Here is an 18,813-nt window from a genome sequence, read left to right on the forward strand (position 1 = left end):
TCCACTCTTGTGCCCTTTGGGGCAGTGATTCTAAGCAGGGCTGGCCTCTAGAGCCTTAGGATCACCCTCCTCCAGACTCTGCTTCCCGAGAAGCACAAGAGGCCCTGGACAGGGGAGGCCACTTCCTGAAGAGAGCACCCCACAGAAGACCCAGTACAACGCAGGTGTGGAATGGTCTTGACGGAACCTCAGCTTCCTCACGTGCAGATGGGGGGTAACAGCAACAGGGCTACTCTGAGAAGACAATGAAATGAGATGATGTATGTAATCACTTGCTGTGGCGCCAGGCAAAGTCTATTCATTCGTAAAGTGGTTAGCATTTCCATTATTCTTATTATTAGCTATCAGCAGCTAAAAGCAAAATGCCAGCTTTTCTCTTAGAGCTCTCGGAAACTTGATCAGTTCAGTTGGGACTTTTACCTCTGTAGCTCCCTCACCCTTCACACCAGCAAGTGAGTCCTAATTCCAGAACTGAAACGTGATTTAAGATTGCAGAATGTTCTTAGATCTCATAAGTGAGGCAGCTGTGAACTGGGGCAGAGACTCACTGGCACATGGTGGTGGCTCTTACAGGGGACAAGAATCCATCCCAATAATTGTGCCATCACGGCCACTCATGGTGCCAGCCTCTCCTCCTCACACTCCTCCGGGGCTGCTTCCCAAGCCCAGTGGCAGTGGCAACGTTAACCAGGTGTGTATGGGAGTGGGTTTAGCCAAAGAGTTCTCGTCCTTTCTACCACCCCTAGAACCAGATCTGAGCAGATCTGAGATTCCTGCTTTCTGTGCAGAGGTAGACATGACCTGCCATCAGATATTCCTGAACACAACACAGAGAGGCAGGTGCCCCAAAAGGCATTTCTAGAAGAAGAGGCACAAAGGACCCAGCAATTGTGTGTTTAGAGAAGGGGGAGCAAATGTGCAGAGTGCGAGGCAAGCTCAGGTGTGTGGGCTCTCCCTACACTGCTTCTTTCTGAGACAGGGTCTTGCTCTGCTGCCCAGGCTGGAGTGCAGTGGTATGATCATAGCTTATGATCAAGGAGTCTACCTGACAACGCAGATTTCCAGTGAGAGGCCTCAAAGGTCCACAAATAAAGCATTTCTGAAGCTGACTTCAACCCTTATATCCTTTGGGGCTGTCAATCTGAGGCTGAGCTTCTAACTCCTGGGCTCAGGTGATCCTCCCACCTCAGCCTCCTCAGTAGCTACGACTACAGGTGCGCACAGCCAATTATTTTATTTTTTTCTTTTTCTTTCTGTATAGATGGTCTTTTTTTTTTTTTGAGATGGAGTTTTGTTCTTGTTACCCAGGCTGGAGTGCAATGGCACGATCTCGGCTCACCGCAACCTCCGCCTCCTGGGTTCAGGCAATTCTCCTGCCTCAGCCTCCTGAGTAGCTGGGATTACAGGCACGCGCCACTACACCCAGCTAATTTTTTGTATTTTTAGTAGAGGCGGGGTTTCACCATGTTGACCAGGATGGTCTTGATCTCTTGACCTCGTGATCCACCCGCTTCGGCCTCCCAAAGTGCTGGGATTACAGGCTTGAGCCACCGCGCCCGGCCCTAGACAGGGTCTTTTTAAACTTTTATTTTATTTTAATTTTTAGGGAGACAGGGTCTGGCTATGTGGCCTGGGTCGATTCCAAACTCCTGGCCTCCAGTGTTTCTTCCACCTGGGCCTCCCTAAGGGCTTTGATTACAGGTGTGAGCCACTGCACCCAGCCCATCTCCCCACTTTCAAGACTGGCTTCACTTTGCCAAGAGGAGAACAGAGATGTGAAGACAGGCAGAGGCAGCCACCGACTGAAGAGCGGCAGATGAGCGTACCTTCGTCCTCTTGAGGCGCCTTCCCCTTTGACTTCTCCTTATTCTTCTGCTTCATCCTTGAGGTGTTAAAATAGTAAGTACCACCTGTAATAAACAGAGAAATGATTTAACAATTGAGGTTTGCAGCTACAGGGGAGATACACAGGAGAACAGTGTATTTGGAAATAACCAAGGCAAAACAGAAACCATCTGAAAAAGCCTACTTCTAGCCATTAGATTTATAAATTTAAAATAAAGCATTACCTGTATCACTTAGTCCAGTAATTACTAATTACAGAATAATAAACTATTTTAACTTATGAAATTAAGTATCTTTGCCGTTTAAACTGGCTAATGCAAGCTGGGTGCCATGGCTCACACTTGTAATCCCAGCACTTTGGCAGGTTGAGGCAGGCGGGTCATGAGGTCAAGAGATTGAGACCATCCTGACCAACATGGTGAAACCCTGTCTCTACTAAAAATACAAAAATTAGCTGGGTGTGGTGGCTAGCTCCTGTAATCTCAGCTACTCGGGAGGCTGAGGCGGGAGAATCGCTTGAACCCGGGATGCAGAGGTTGCAGTGAGTCAAGACCACGTCACTGAACTCCAGCCTGGTGACACAGCAAGACTCTGTCTCAAATAAATAAATAAAACTTAAAAATTGGTTAATAAAAATAAAAGGGAATAAAAATAGTTGTGAACACAAATTTGGGAAAATATCACGGGTGTTACAGCAGAATCCCTGTAACATACAAAGTTTCTTTAAATGAACTTAATCAAACGGCTCACGCCTGTCATCCCAGCACTTTGAGAGGCTGAGGCAGGTGGATCACCTCAGGTTGGCCACCTCAGCCTACAGACAACATTATTTTAGTAGAGAAACTCCATCTCTACTAAAATTACAGTAATTAGCCAGGTGAGCTGTAGTCCCAGCTACTCGGGAGGCTAAGGGAGGAGAATCACTTGAAACCTGGAGGTGGAGGTTGAAGTGAGCTGAGATGGAGTCATTGCATTCCAGCCTAGAGGACAGAGCGAGACTCAGTCTCAAAAATAAATAAATAAATAAATGGCACAAGAGGCTTCCAGACAAGTGGCAACAGCAGCAGCCCAGTCGCCACCACCAAGAGAGGCTGGCGTGACACTCCACACACAGGCTCTCTGTGAACAAATCAGCCCAAAGTATGAACAAATCAGTGTTTACAGATGGGTGAGGCCAGGTGTAACAGCTCACGCTTGTAATCCCAGCACTCTGGGAGGCCGAAGAGAGTGGATCACGAGGTCAGTAGTTCAAGACCAGCCTGGCCAAGATGGTGAAACCCCGTCTTTGCTAAAAACACAAAAATTAGCCTGGCGTGGTGGCACATGCATGCCTGTAATCCCAGCTACTCAGGAGGCTGAGGCAGGAGAACTGCTTGAACCAGGACCCAGGAGGCAGAGGTTGCAGTGAGCTGAGATTGTGCCACTGCATTCCAGCCTGGTCTACAGAGCAAGACTGTCGCAAAAAAAAAAAAAAAAAAAAAAGAGTAGCTGGACATGGTATCATACACCTGAAGTCCCAGCTACTCAGGAGGCTGAAGTGGGAGGAGTACTTGGGCCCAGGAGGTTGAGCCTGCAGTGAGTGGAGATTGCGCCTGGGCAGCAGGGTGTGACCCTATCTCAATAATAAAAAATTAATAAAAATGGGGAAAGATTTTTCACAGCCGTGACCTGAAATACAACTTTCTTCACAAACACATGAACGGGTTCACCAATGAAATGACCCTGGTTGCCTCTTGCACACAACCTGAGGTGTGAAGAGGGTTCAAGCGTGGGCTTCCCGTCTCACAGCCCAGGCACCAGTGGGCTGAGGCTAAACACTGACAGCAGATGGGCAGGCTGCAGCTGGACGGCCCATCAGTGGGCACAGCACTCTCCCTACCCATGTGTTGGCACCTGGCTGCTTAATATCAATTAGGAGCAGAAATGTTTGACTTCTTCCCTGTCCCATCTGCATAAAGGGAGAGTAAAATAAAGGGGTGAGGTGTCAATCCTTCAGGTTCTTTTTTTTTTTTTTGAGACGGAGTTTTGCTCTTGTTACCCAGGCTGGAGTGCAATGGTGCGATCTCGGCTCACCGCAACCTCCGCCTCCTGGGTTCAGGCAATTCTCCTGCCTCAGCCTCCCGAGTAGCTGGGATTACAGGCACACGCCACCATGCCCAGCTAATTTTTGTATTTTTAGTAGAGACGGGGTTTCACCATGTTGACCAGGATGGTCTTGATCTCTAGACCTCGTGATCCACCCGCCTCGGCCTCCCAAAGAGCTGGGATTACAGGCGTGAGCCACCGCGCCCGGCCCAATCCTTCAGGTTCTTTAACCTCGAGTCATGAGGGACCAGAGAATGTCACAAGTTTTCACTAAATGATTATTCAAAAGCAAATTATCTGCAGGGTATTTTTAGTGATTGTCTGGATATAAAACATCTGATGACACTTTGTAGAGGTGTACTAAGCATTCTTGTAGCTGACTACATAACATGAAAAACTTTTTTCAAGTCGCCCAATTATTACAATACACCAGAATTTAAAAAAAAGAAAAAAAAAGGACAACTTGGGCCGGGCACGGTAACTCACGCCAGTACTCACGCCAGTAATCCTAGCACTTTGGGAGGCTGAGGTGGGCGGATCACAGGATCAGGAGATTAAGCCTATGAGATTACCCTGGCCAACATGGTAAAACCCCATCTCTACTAAAAATACAAAAATTAGTTGGGCACGATGGCATGTGCCTGTAGTCCCAGCTACTTGAGAGGCTGAGGCAAGAGAATTGCTTGAACCAGGGAGCTGGAGGTTGTAATGAGCCGAGATCATACCACAGCACTCTAGCCTGGGCAGCAGAAGCAAAACTCCCTCTCAAAAAACAAAACAAAACAAAACAAAACAAGACTGGCACAGTGGCTCATGCCTGTAATGGAATCCCAGCACTTTGTAAGGATGAGGCAGGTGGATTATGAGGTCAAGAGTTCAAGACCGGCCTCCCCAAAATGGTGAAACCCCATCTCTACTAAAAACACAAAAATTAGCCAGGTGTGGTGGCAGGCACCTATAATCCCAGCTACTAGGTAGGCTGAGATAGAGAACTGCCTGAACCCAGGAGGCAGAGGTTGCAGTGAGCTAAGATCATGCCACTGCACTCCAGCCTGGGTGACATAGTGAGACTCTATCTCAAAAAAAAAGAAAGAAAGAAAGAAAGAAAAAAAAAAAAGACAACTAGGCCACGTGCAGTGGCTCATGCCTGTAATCTCAACACTGTGGAAGGCCAAGGAAGGCTGACTGCTTGAGTCCAGGAGTTCAAGACCAGCCTGGGAAACGTGGCAAAGCCCCATCTCTACAAAAAAAAAATGTAGCTAGATGCAGTGGTGTGTGGCTGTAGGCCTGGCTATTCAGAAGGCTGAGATGGGAGGACCACTTAAGCTCAAGAGGTCAAGGCTCTGAAGCTAGGGGACAAGGAAGTAAAGAGACCCCTTTGGGCCTGGACAACAAAGTAAAACCTTGGCTCTACAAAAAATTAAAAAATTAGCCCAGTGTGATGGCATGCACCTTTAGTCCTAGCTATCTGGAAGCAGAGGTAGGAGGATCACTTGAGCCCAGGAGTTCTAGGCTGTAGTGAGCTCTGATCACACACCTGCACTGCACTCCCACCTGTGCAACAGAACACAGTCCCGTCTCTAAAACAAAACAAAAAAGAAAATAGTATCTGCTTTGTCACTTCTGTATTTTTTTTCTGTTTAGAGACAGGGTCTCACTCTGTCACCCAGGCTGGAGTCCAGTAGCAGCATCAGCCTTGAACTCCTAGGCTCAGGCGATCTTCCCGCCTCAGCCTCCCAAGCAGCTGGGATATAGGCCTGCAATGTCATGCTCAGCTGCTTCTTTCAACAGATACGTACCTAAAAGGTGCCAGAGTCTGACCGGATTCTGAAGTAAATGTTGTTTCAATAAAAATCCATTGATCCCTTCAAAGGTAGGGGTTAGCGGTCGCAATTGTAAGCTCTGAAAAAAAAAATCCCAATACCAGAGGTCACACCAACATAACAAAATATCAAAGCAACGAGGACTAAAAATCAATTTTTTTTTTTTTTTAAGAGATGGGGTTTCACCATGTTGGCCAGACTGGTCTCGAACTTCTGACCTCAGGTGATCTGCCCGCCTCGGCCTCCCAAAGTGCTGGGATTACAGGCGTGAGCCACCGCGCCCAGCCTAAAAATCATTTTTAAAAGTTCAAACATATAATTATTTGTAATATCTACATTGCCCTGAAAAATGAGGTAATAGTCTAAGCAGTATTTCAAAGCTTTAAGGTAACATCAAAATATCGAAAGCAAGCAAACAGGTTAAAACGCAGTAGTTGGCCAGGCGAGATGGCTCCCGCCTGTAATCCCAGAACTTAGGAGGCTGAGATGAGTGGATCACCTGAGGTCAGGAGTTCAAGACCAGCCTGGCCATGATGGTGAAACCTGAGATCTACTAAAAACATAAAAATTAGCCAGTGTGGTGGGTGGTGGGAGACACCTGTAATCTCAGCTACTCAGGAAGCTGAGGCAGGAGAATTGCTTGAACCTGGGAGGGGAGGTTGCAGTGAGCCGAGATCACGCCATTGCACTCCAGCCTGGGTAACAAGAGCGAAACTCCGTCTCAAAAAAATAAAAACACCGGCCGGGCGCGGTGGCTCACGCCTGTAATCCCAGCACTTTGGGAGGCCGAGGTGGGTGGATCACGAAGTCAAGAGATCGAGACCATCCTGGTCAACATGGTGAAACCCCGTCTCTACTAAAAATACAAAAAATTAGCTGGGCACGGTGGCACGTGCCTGTAATCCCAGCTTCTCAGGAGGCTGAGGCAGGAGAATTCCCTGAACCCAGGAGGCGGAGGTTGCGGTGAGCCGAGATCGCGCCATTGCACTCCAGCCTGGGTTAACAAGAGCGAAACTCCGTCTCAAACAAAAACAAAAACAAAAACACCATAGTAGTGGCCAGGCATGGTGGCTCAGGTCTGTGGGTGGCTGAGGTGAGAGCACTGCTTGAGCTCAAGACTTCAAGACCAGCCAGAGCAACATGGGGAAACCCTACCTCTACAAAGAAAGCCTGTGTGCACCTGTAGTCCCAGCTACTGAGGAGGAGGCCGGCACGGGAGGATTGCTTGGGCCCAGGAAGCAGAGGCTTCAGTGAGCCATCATCCCGCCACTGCACTCCAGCCTGGGCGATAGAATGAGACCCTGTCTCAAAAAAAGGAAAAATGAAAACAAAACACAGCAGTGTGCTGGCTGCTATCCCATGGCCTGAAGCTTCTGCAGGGGGAACGGACGAGACCAGCTCTCCAAAGGCCACAGTGGCCGCGAAGACCCGGTGCTCCCGTTGTCACCAGAGAGTGGCTCCCTGTAGAACATTTCCAGGTACTAAACCAGTTAACAAGTATGTATTTTCAGCGACTTCCTTTCAAGATAAACATTTTCCCATTTAAATGTGTTTTAAGTTCTAAAGATCAGTGGCAAATCTAGGCAACATTGGGAGACTCCATCTCTTCAAAAAAATACAAAAGTTAGAGAGGTGCGGTGGCCCGTGCCTCGCTAAGACCTTTGACGTCAGGAGGATGAGGTAGGAGAATCACTGGAGTCCGGAATGTCGAGGCCACAGTGAGCCGAGATCGCACCACTGCATTCCAGCCTGGGCGACAGAGCCAGACTCTGTCTCAAAATTAACTAAATAAACAGCAACCGAAAATGGGTGGGTTAAGCTCCCAGGAGGGAGAGGAGAAAAAGCATCAGGCCAAAAGGTCGAGACTCAGGGTCTGGTTTTCGGGAGGAGATGGTATCCTTCGCAGAACTTGAAACAAGGCTTCCCCACAGGGGGTGCTGATGACTCTGTATCAGTACCATGCCAAACTAAAACAGCAAAATGCAACTACGGGGTTTCTGCGCACACAGAAACTTTCTGGGCCGCGCACTCGGCATTGAGCACCATAACTGGAAGGCGCTGGAATTCCTGGAGACTGAATCCAGCCACAGGTGCGGACTGCAAAATTCCACTTTAAAAGGCGACGGAGGGCCAGGAGCGGCGGCTCACGCTTGTAATCCCATCACTTTGGGAAGCCAAAGCAGGCGGATCACTCGAGGACAGGAGTTCGAGATTAGCCTTGGCTAACGTGGTGAAACTCCGTCTCTACTAAAAAAGCAAAAAAATTAGCCGGCCGTGTGGCGCGCGCCTGTACCACCAGCTCCTCCAGAGGCTGAGAAGAATCGCTTGAACACGGAAGGCAGAGATTGCAGTGAGCCGAGATCAGGCCACTGCACTCCAGCCTGAACAAAGAAAGAAACAACCAACCAACAAACACCCCAGAGAGATAGGCGGAAAATAGCCAAACACAACAGAAGGGCTGGGAAAGCCCACGCCGAGGGCTGCGCGGATCCCAGTCCTGCCCCTTCCCAGCCCGTCCAGCGCCCACGCTCCAGGGCCCGAACGGCCGCTCCGGACGCCGAGGGGGCGCAGCTGGAGGACCCGCGGGCCCACAGGCGCAGGCTGCCCCGCCACAGGGGCCAAGCGGCCTCTGACACCGACCCGCGCGGCGCGGCCGTCCCGAGGAGGTCGTCGCGAAAAGGGCGGGGCGGGAGGTGGGGCCCGGGCGCCGCGGGGATTTACCTGTATGGCTTGGCCTCCAGCCTCAGCGAGGCCCCCCGGAGGCCTGCTGGCCACGTACGGCCGCCCCCTCCCGGGCCCCGCGGGGAACCCCGGACTCCAGGCCGGGCCTGGGCCCCACAGCCGCCCGGGACCCGGACCTGGGCACCGGCGAAGGGCGCGGAGCAGCAGCAGCACAGCCGCCATGTTGGCCTGGAAGCCGCGCCTGCGCGAGCCGCGGGCCGCCACGGGGCGCCTGCGCGGGGGGGGTGGGCGGGGCCTGTCGGGCGCCTGCGCACCGGGTGCTGCCTGCCCCACCCCGCCGCCCTAGGCGGGCTCTCTCGCAGCTGCGTGAGGCTGTGCAGCGGGGGCGCCGTCTGTTAGGAGGCCGCGGCTGCCCTGTTGGTTTTTAACGCCCGCCTTGTATGTCCGGGTCGTGGCTGCGTGGTCGCGCTCCGCCCGCGCCGAGGGACCGCCCGCACGGGCAGCCTCGGTCCCCCGCAGGGCTCCGTCACAGGCGCGGGCGGACGTTGCGGGCCCGAATCCCGCCTGCGAGGAGAGGCCGGCGCGGGAGGCCTCGCGTCGGGAGGGCCCCTTCGGGGTGACGAGCGCAGGAAGGGGGCGGTTTTCCCGCTTCTTGAGCAGCCGGAGGACGGGAACCGGAGTTGCAGCCGACGCAGGAAGGGCAGCCCCGGACGGGGCGGGGAGCGCGCGGCGTGGCCTGGCTGGAGTGCGCAGAGCTCTGAGCGGAGCGCCGGTCCTGTCCCCTCCGACTGACTCACCTCGGAGGCGCTTCAAGCCCCCGTCCTGCCCCGGGAGTCCGGTCAGGGTTTGTCCCGGGCGCTGCGCGAGCCCAGCGTGGGAAGCGGGGAGGCGCGGCCCGGAAGCCGGGACGAAGGCTCTGTTCTCTCCGGGGCCCGCGCTCCAGGCCCGGGCAGGGTCCCTCGTGGGCTCCCAGGCGCGCGGGCTCCTCCGCGCCCCCCGCCCCTTCGTCCGTCCGCCTTAGGGCCCGAGCTGACGCCAGGGGCTGACAAGCTCGTTGAGTAGGAAGAGCAAAGACTAGACGGGTCTGTTACAGAGGTAGGATGAGGGGACTTACTTATTTTTATGCTTCTCTGTGTTTCCCAAATTCGTGACAATGAATGCTCAATGACAGCCAGCATCCCGCGTGCCTGGCTCCGTGTCCGACGCCCTGTGCGGGAAATCATCTCTCTTTTGCAAATAAGAAAACAGATTCAGAAGCATTAAAAGTAACCTGCCCAGGATCACAGCTCTGAAGTTAGTGCGGAATTTCAAGGCCGGTCTCGAGTCTGGGCCTGCACTCCCTCCACCGCTACAGACTAGACGGCCGAGCCAGCGGGCTGCGGTTATCCTCCTCTTCCTCAGCCCCTAAACGCTCGGGGAATTGTTTTGAATATCGCGGGTATTCGCCCTCTGCCCCCCCGAGGCCCGGGTGCCTCTGCAGAGGTGCTCGTGGCTGGGGAGGCGTTCTGCTGGTTTGCAGAGAGGGCCTCCCCCTAAACCCGGGGCTCCCACTGATTTTCACAACTGAACTGCCTTTTTTGCTTCTCTCATTGTACGGGCTGCCTTTGCAGTGAGTCCACCCTTGCCGTTTCCTCCTCTACATTTTTCTTTCCCTGGTTAAAAAACACGTGGTGGGCCGGGCGCGGTGGCTCACGCCTGTAATCCCAGCACTTTGGGGAGGCCGAGTGGGCAGATCACGAGATCAAGAGACGAGACCATCCTGGCCAACATGGTGAAACCCCGTCTCTCTTTTATTAAATAAATAAATAAATAAAAATAAAAAGCACCTGGTGGCCTTGGTCAGAGGGATCGAGCTTGTCACCGTCCTGCCCACTTTTCGCCTCCCAGCTCCAGGTGCTGCCCTCACCCTTTCTCCAGCCTTGTCCCGTGACCAACCCAACCAAACTTCTGAAAGGGTTTCTTGTGTCCTAGGAAGTGACTGATCCTCACACCCTTTATGCATATGTTCACAGAATTTGTGATTCAAAGCACACACATTTGGATATGTTTGGGAAGAGTTTAAGAAGCAGTCCTGTTAATACTGTCTGAGATGATTTAAAATCGTTTCCTGGCAATTCATCAGAAGCAGTGTGGGGTGTTGGCAAGCGGCCGCCTCTGGGGAAGAACACTGGGTTCTGTCCTCCTTGGCCTATGACCTGAAGCAAGTTATTAACTTCTCCAAGCCTCAATTTTCCCAGCAGTAAAATGGGGATGATAATTATGTGCAAAGCGAGGCTACGATCAGCCTTGGGTTTCCCACAGGGTGCTTGTAAAGATAAAATGCAGTAAATGTCTGTGAGGGCAACTGACGGGACAGGAATCTCTGGCATCCACAGTTATTACTGAGATGTCATGGGAAATGAGGGCATGGGAAAAGAGTACTGGTGCATTTATTCAAGCTTATCTATTTAACAACTGTGCTTTGAAGGCCGGCTGCGTCCCAAACCTACAGAGGTGAACTGTGTGGCTCTCAGCTTCAGTCCCGCCATAGTGCCAGGCAGCAGAGGCTCACGTAGCCTCGAGCCGTAGGGGTTTTAATGATTTGGGTGCCCCATGGTTTGGATCCAGGAAGAGGGACATGTGGGAGCGCTGGCTCCTGGGTCTGCCTTGGCCCCCAGAGCCAGCGGCAGAGCAGTTCCTCAGCTGTCAGGACACTGGCTTTCCCTCCTCCACACCGTCTGTTCTCTCTGCACTCCCTAACTGCCGCTCGCTCACTTCGACTGTCACCCTTCCTTAGCCCTCTGAACTCTGCACATTAGGACTTGGCATGACTTCCCTTCCCCGGCTGTTCTCTAGAGAGGCAGTCCCTTGGTGACTCGTGATTTGGGTCACCCTTAGGCCTCTGGATGGCTACCGACCCCAGGTTCCCTCAGCTCTTACTCCATCAGGGAGGATGCCTCAGGAGGACCTAGGGCAGCCCTTTCAGCCTGGGCTGTGGGAAGAGGACGGGAATCTGTCCCCATTCCCATGCCTTTGTTCCTGTTAATGCAGAAGCATCCTGGGCTCTGTGCCTTAGTCCCTGTCAGTTGAAGCACTTGAGGCAAGCTGCACTACAAACTTCAATTGCCTTATCTATCAAATAGTAATATTTGGCGTTCTGGAGACGGAAGTTGATCCTTTGGGACTTTTTTTGGTTTTAAGATCTAGGCTTTGGGCCGGCTGCGGTGGCCCATGCCTGTAATACCAGCACTTTCGGAGGGCGAGGCGGGTGGATCACTTGAGTTCAGGAGTTAGGGTTAGAGACCAGACTGGCCAACATGACAAAACTCCGTCTCTACTAAAAATACAAAAATATTAGCCAGGTATGGTAGCAACACGCCTGTAGTCCCAACTACTTGGGAGGCTGAGGCATGAGAATCGCTTGAACCCGGGAGGTGGAGGCTGCAGTGAGTCGAGATCGTGCTACTGCACTCCAGCCTAAGTGATGAGTGAGACCCTGTCTTTTTTTTTTTTTTTTTTTTTGGAGACGGAGTTTCGCTCTTGTTTCCCAGGCTGGAGTGCAATGGCGCGATCTCGGCTCACCGCAACCTCCGCCTCCTGGGTTCAGGCAATTCTCCTGCCTCAGCCTCCTGAGTAGCTGGGATTACAGTCACGTGCCACCATGCCCAGCTAATTTTTTGTATTTTTTAGTAGAGACGGGGTTTCACCATGTTGACCAGGATGGTCTCGCTCTGTTGACCTCGTGATCCACCCGCCTCGGCCTCCCAAAGTGCTGGGATTACAGGCGTGAGCCACCGCGCCCGGCCCCATATTTTTTCTTAAGCACGTTTGCTTCTGCAGTTAGCCTGGCCTCCAGAGCTCGTCGACTGCGGCACCCATAATGACTGCGCCAGAGCTGCAGCACTTGTGGCTCCTCTGCTGACTAATCCTGTATTCCTCAGTGTTTCTTTCTTTTCTTTTTTTTTTAAAGATGGAGTTTTGGCCGGGCGCGGTGGCTCACGCCTATAATCCCAGCACTTTGGGAGGCCGAGGCGGGTGGATCACGAGGTCAAGAGATCGAGACCATCCTGGTCAACATGGTGAAACCCCGTCTCTATTAAAAATACAAAAAATTAGCTGGGCATAGTGGCGCGTGCCTGTAATCCCAGCTACTCAGGAGGCTGAGGCAGGAGAATTGCCTGAACCCAGGAGGCGGAGGTTGCGGTGAGCCGAGATCGTGCCATTGCACTCCAGCCTGGGTAACGAGCGAAACTCCGTCTCAAAAAAAAAAACAAAAATCTCAACCCCAGCCGGCCCACTTAAGACCCCCTCTCCTCAGGAATCCGTGGACAAACAGAACCACACAAGTGGACTCTGGCTGGCGCTGGGAGTTTCCTGGGTGCTGTCAGAATGCGTTTCTGGTTTCTGGAAGTCTCAGCGAGCTCTGGCTGGAGGGCACAAGGGCTGATCAGGTTAAATTCAAGATTACTTGGAGATCAGATATGCCTGGAACCAAAGCATGCAATTCGGGTTTTACCGTCCCTGTCCCGGCTGTTTGTTTTTTTTTGTAAAGACGGGTTTCACCATGTTGGTCGTGCTGGTCTTGAACTCCCGACCTCAGGTGATCTGCCCGCCTTGGCCTCCAAAGGGCTTGGATTACAGGCGTGAGCCACCGCGCCCGGCCTTTTTTTTCTTTTTGTCCCTGCTGTTTTATGTTTTATTTAGCTTGATAGTTTACTTCGGCCCTAAGGCCGTCCTATATGAACTTAGTTTTGTAAACAGAACAGACAAAATAGAACAAACTCCATAGACTGTTTGCAGCACTTGACAGGTGAAGGGAAGAACCGAAGTGCTTGTCTAGGACGACACCGTTGCTCCCAGGGGCGCAGAGGAGCTGCCTCCCTGCAGCGTGGAGGCCACGGGGGAGTGACTGACAGTAATTTAACAGCCAGTAGCACTTCTATATTTAACTCATACAAAATCTATTCTTCAATTTTCTGAAAAAAATTTAAAGTTGCTTCTGAGTGAGTCACTGCATCTGTTGCAGTTGGCAAGCATGGAGTTTCCCCAAGTTGGGATGTCAAAAAAATAAAAATAAAAATAAAATTTAAAGTTGCAAAGTAAAACTGGGTTTCAGTAACAAAATGTATTAATTCATACGATACTGAGCACATACGCTGTCCCTGTGTTGTTTTCTTTTTCTTTTTTTCTTTTTTTTTTGACAGAGTTGCGCTCTTGTTACCCAGGCTGGAGTGCAATGGCGCGATCTCGGCTCACCGCAACCTCCGCCTCCTGGGTTCAGGCAATTCTCCTGCCTCAGCCTCCTGAGTAGCTGGGATTACAGGCACGTGCCACCATGCCCAGCTAATTTTTTGTGTTTTTAATAGAGATGGGGTTTCACCATGTTCACCAGGATGGTCTCGATCTCTTGACCTCATGATCCACCCGCCTCGGCCTCCCAAAGTGCTGGGATTACAGGCGTGAGCCACCGCACCCAGCTGTTTTCTTTTTCTAAGACCGGGTCTTGTTCTGTTCCGAGGCTGGAGGGCAGTGGCATGATGATGGCTCGCTGCAGTCTTGGCCTCCTGGGCTTAAGGAGGCCTCACAGCCGGCTAATGTTTTAATCTTGGTAGAGTTGAGGTCTTGCTGTGTTGCCGGTGCTAGTCTCAACTCCTGGCCTCAAACAGTCCTCCCATCTCAGCCTCCCAAAGTAGCTCCTGCTTCTTAATGTATGAAACATTTGAAACATTACCTGCTAAATTTAGCTAAGTTCCTGGAAGTGTTTTATTTATTTATTTTTTGTAAAAAGTGAGTTATTTAGAGAGAGAAAAAGGAGAAGGAGAGAAAGGGACAGCTAGCTCTCACACTGAGTGAGAGAAAGAAAAGCCGCTCTCACACTGAGTGAGAAGGGTTCCCAGAGGAGGAAACCAGAGAAGGAAAGCTCCTCTCACACTGAGAGAATCCAGAAAGATGGAATCCAGGAGAGGAAAGCAGCTTCCACACTGAGTGGAAGGGAATAGAGAGAGAGAGATGGAGTTTAGGAGGGGAAGACAGGCTTCCACCAGAGAGTGTGGAAGGGGACCCCGGAGGGGAAATCCCGAAGAGGAAAGACAGCTTCCACAAAGGGAGTGTGGAAGGGGACCCCGGAGGGGAAATCCAGGAGAGAGAAAAACAGCTTCCACTTGAGTATTTGTGGAAGGGGGCCCAAACCCTGGAAGTGTTATCACCACCACCTTCTGACTGCACAGTGGCTCATGCCTGTTAACCCAGCAATTTGGGAGGCAAAGGCAGAAGGACTGCTTGAGCCCAGGAGTTCAAGACCAGCCTGGGAAACATGGTAAGACCCTATCTCTACAAAGAAACACAAAAAATAACTGGGGGTGCTGGCGTGTGTCTGTAGTCCCAGCTACTCGGAGGCTGAGGCGGGAGGACTGCTTGAGCCTGGGGGTCAGGCTGTATGAGCCTCGATTTTGTCACTGCACTCCAGCCTAGGGGAAAAAGACCCTGTTTCAAAAAAACCAAAAAACTCTTTTTCCAAAGATACCTGTGATTTTACACATTTTAAAAGGGAACTTGTCATATGAGATTTAAGATTATCCCTTGCAGCCAGGCACAGTGGCTCATGCCTGTAATCCCAGCACTTTGGGAGGCCAAGGTGGGTAGATCACCTGAGGTCAGGAGTTCAAGACCAGCCTGGCCAACAGCGCGAAACTCTGTCTCTACTCCAAGTACAAAAATTAGCCGGGCGTGGTGGTGCGTGCCTGCAGTCCCAGCTACTCGGGGGCTGAGGCAGGAGAATCACTGGAACCGGGAGGCAGAGGTTGTGGAGAGCTGACATCACGCCACTGCTCTCCAGCCTGGCCAACAGAGCGAGACTCCATCTAAAAAACAAAAATCCCTTGCAAGCTCCTCTCTAGCTAAGACATCCTGAAGTACTATTGAGGACTTGAGGAATGTGCTATTAAACCTTTCCTGAATTCAGCACTAGGAAGAAGTTCTGAATCTGCTGCCCCGTAACTTAAGCACTGCAGTTATTCCCACCACTGACACAGCTGGGGCCTGGCTGTCACCATGGCTTTGACCACGTCACTCAACTCAATTCCAGGGATGGACGGAGCCTCCATGGCCAGTACGTCTTCGGCTGCTTTCCAAATCCAAGGAGCAGCTGGAGAGAGTGTTGTGTCATGTGCTGGATACAACCACACACAGGAGTTTCTGGTACATCACGTGCCAGTCATGCATCCCCAGGACAGACTGGAGTCCTTGCTGGGATGGTGTTTGAGATCCCGCTGTTGTCTCCCTGCTACTGCAGCAGCACTTGGAACAGCAGGCACTCCAACCTTTGCTGAATGAGTGCACGATTCATCTTCCCAGCTAAGTCCCTGCTTTGTGCAGGCTGAAATTCATTACATAAAACACATTATGCAATATTATGACAGCCTTACTAGGAAAAAGTCTTAGGAAATCTTTTCCTTTTTTTTTTTTTTTTTTTTTTTGAGACAGAGTCTCACTCAGCAGTGGCGTGATCTTGGCTCGCTGCAACCACCATTTCCTGGGTTTCGCCATGTTGGCCAGGCTGGTCTTGAACTCTTGACCTCAGGTGATCTGCCCACCTCGGCCTCCCAAAGTGCTGAGGTTACAGGGGTGAGCCACAGCGCCCAACGACTTTTATTTTCTTCTACTCCCACCCTTCCCTGGGCTCAGTCAGCTCTCCAGCCTCAGCCTCCCAATGTATTGGGATCATAGGCAGAAGCTACCATGCCCAGCTTGCACCTTTTATTTATTTATTTATTTTAAGACAGAGTTTTGCTCTTGTTGCCCAGGCTGGAGTGTAATGATGCGATCTCAGCTCACTGCAATCTCTGCCCCCCCAGGTTCAAGTGATTCTCCTGCCTCAGCCTCCCAAGTAGCTGGGACTACAAGCATGTGCCACAAAGCTTGGCTAATTTTTTGTATTTTTAGTAGAGACAGGATTTCTCCATGTTGGTCAGGCTGATCTTGAACTCCCAACCTCAGGTGATCTGCCCACCTCCCAAAGTGCTGGAATTACAGGCATGAGCCATTTTGCCCAGCCTCTTTTATTTATTTTCATTGCCTAATTAGAGCCTTATCAGTTTTGGTGTCATTTTAAAGTCTAAATATATGATGTGTTTTTTTCTCAATATATCACAAATTGCATACTTACAATCCAACTGCAGTCCATGTTGGTCAGGCTGGTCTTCAACACCTGACCTCAGGCGATCTGTCTGCCTTGGCCTCCCAAAGTACTGAGATTACTGGGTTCGCTTGACCCCGGGAGGCAAAAAAAAAAAAAAAAAGTCTAGCTTTTTACTTTTTTTCCAACACATTTTATATATATTTCAGGTTTACAACATGATATTGAGGCTGGGCACAGTGACTCACGTCTGTGAGCCCAACACTATGGGAGGCTGAGGTTGGGGGACTGCTTGAGGCCAGGAGTTCCAGACCAGCCTTGCAACATAGGGAGACCCCCATCTCGGCAAAAAAGATTTTTTTTATATTAACTAGGTGTGGTGGCTCATACCTGTGGTCCCAGCTACTCAGGAGGCTGAGGTGGGAGGATCCCTTGAGCCCAGGAATTTAAGGTTACAGTGAGTCTTGGTCACACTACCACACTCCATCCTGGGGGACAGAGTGAGACCCTGTCTCTAAAAGAAAAGGTAAAAATAAAATAAAAGTAAGTTTCATGTTATATGTACTTTACCACAATGAAAATTGGGGAGAAAATAGAATACAAAATAGCATTTGACAGTAGACACTGCAATTGATAGGGCTACAGACGAAGTATGGGGTTTAGAGTTTTTTTTTTTCCTCGTTTCAAGTTTTAATCAAAGCTTGTATATAAGATTACTTTCTTCCTCAATCTTCTCAATTGTTTCCTCCTTGTATTTGCCCTTTTCCTTTCCTACTTGGCGAGATTGGGCTTTCTGTTCAAGGATCTTTTTGCGGTCTTTGTCCAGTTTTAGTCTAGTGATAACCAACTTGCTGGGGTGAATGCCTGCGTGGACAGTTGTGCCATTAGCCTTTTCCCGCTGCACCCGTTGAGTGTAGATTACGTATTTCTTCCTGTAAACCTGGACTACTTTGCCAATCTGCTGACCTTTCTAGTGTCTTCATACAACCTGAACTTCATCATCCTTTCGGATGGGCATGGATCGCACGCTGTACTTCTGTCTCAGCTCTTTGGAAAGAGGGGAGGACATAATCTTCCTGCGAATGTGGGAAGGTGCATTGAAATGCCTTTTGGGATTCTTGCTTCGGTCGGAAGTCACAAAGGGATTGAACTTCATTTTGGCAGCTCCCGCTTAGGTGATGGCCGCAAAAGGTGGGGTTTAGAGTTTCAAAACTTGGCCAGGTGTGGTGGCTCACACCTGTCACCCCAGTACTTTGGGAGGCCGAGGTCAGGAGTTCGAGACAAGCCTGACCAATATGGTGAAACCCTGTCACTACTGAAAATACAACCAGGCATGGTGGCAGGCGCCTGTAGTTGGGCACCTGAGGCAGGAGAATCGCTTGAACCCAGGAGGTGGAGGTTGCAGTGAACCGAGATTGTGCCATTGCACTCCAGCCTGGACCACAGAGCAAGACTCTGTTTCAAAAAAATAAAAAATAAAATAAAAAATAGGCCAGGCGCAGTGGCTCACTCCTGTAATCCCAGCACTTTGGGAGGCTGAGGTGGGTGGGTCACCTGAGGTCAGGAGTTCAAGACCAGCCTGGCCAACCTGGTGAAACCCTGTCTCTAAAAAAAATAAAAAGAAAGAAATAGGCCGGGTGCAGTGACTGACATCTGTAATCCCAGCACTTTGGGAGGGCGAGGCAGGTGGATCACTACGTCAGGAGATTGAGACCATCCTGGCTAACACGATGAAACCCAGTCTCCACTAAAAATACAAAAAATTAGCCAGGTGTGGTGGCAGGCGCCTGTAGTCCCAGCTACTTGGGAGGCTGAGGCTGGAGAATCGCTTTAACCCGGGAGGCAGAGGTTGCAGTGAGCTGAGATTGTGCCACTGCACTGCAGCCTGTGTGACAGAGCAAGACTGTCTTAAAAAAAACAAAAACAGCCAGGTGCGGTGGCTCACGCCTGTAATCCCAGCACTTCGGGAGGCCGAGGCGGGTGGATCACGAGGTCAACAGATCGAGACCATCCTGGTCAACATGGTGAAACCCCGTCTCTACTAAAAATACAAAACATTAGCTGGGCATGGTGGCGCGTGCCTGTAATCCCAGCTACTCAGGAGGCTGAGGCAGGAGAATTGCCTGAACCCGGGAGGCGGAGGTTGCGGTGAGCCGAGATCGCGCCATTGCACTCCAGCCTGGGTAACAAGAGTGAAACTCTGTCTCAAAAAAAAAAAAAAAAAAACCAAAAACAAATTGTGGGGTAGTTTTAGTGGTACTGAGG

At 50.9% G+C, this 18,813-nt stretch overlaps 1 protein-coding gene and 1 pseudogene across 5 annotated transcripts in view; both read right to left on the minus strand.

The window, feature by feature from the left end:
• Positions 1-9,679, minus strand: part of SPG7 (SPG7 matrix AAA peptidase subunit, paraplegin) — a 46,423-nt gene extending 36,744 nt beyond the window's left edge. For 4 of the 5 annotated variants that reach the window (XR_010340005.1, XM_064369945.1, XM_064369944.1 and 1 more), the window contains exons 1-3: positions 8,475-8,657; positions 5,730-5,832; positions 1,827-1,910 (exon numbers count right to left, since the gene is read on the minus strand). Coding sequence is in view for 4 of the 5 variants with exons in the window: in XM_064369945.1 (XP_064226015.1) it covers positions 1,827-1,910; positions 5,730-5,832; positions 8,475-8,657 (370 nt within the window). In the remaining variant the exon portion in view is untranslated. Of the gene's footprint in view, positions 1-1,826; positions 1,911-5,729; positions 5,833-8,474; positions 8,658-9,549 lie in introns of those variants that run through there. The other variant, XM_064369946.1, reaches the window with a different exon arrangement.
• Positions 9,680-17,092: 7,413 nt separating this feature from the next.
• LOC105726508 (large ribosomal subunit protein uL24-like) lies at positions 17,093-18,330 on the minus strand (annotated as a pseudogene).
• Between the last annotated feature and the right edge of the window lie 483 nt (positions 18,331-18,813).

Source organism: Aotus nancymaae, unplaced genomic scaffold (assembly GCF_030222135.1).
Source record: "Aotus nancymaae isolate 86718 unplaced genomic scaffold, 86718_ANA_hifiasm-v0.15.2.pri h1tg000095l, whole genome shotgun sequence".
Lineage (NCBI taxonomy): Eukaryota > Metazoa > Chordata > Mammalia > Primates > Aotidae > Aotus > Aotus nancymaae.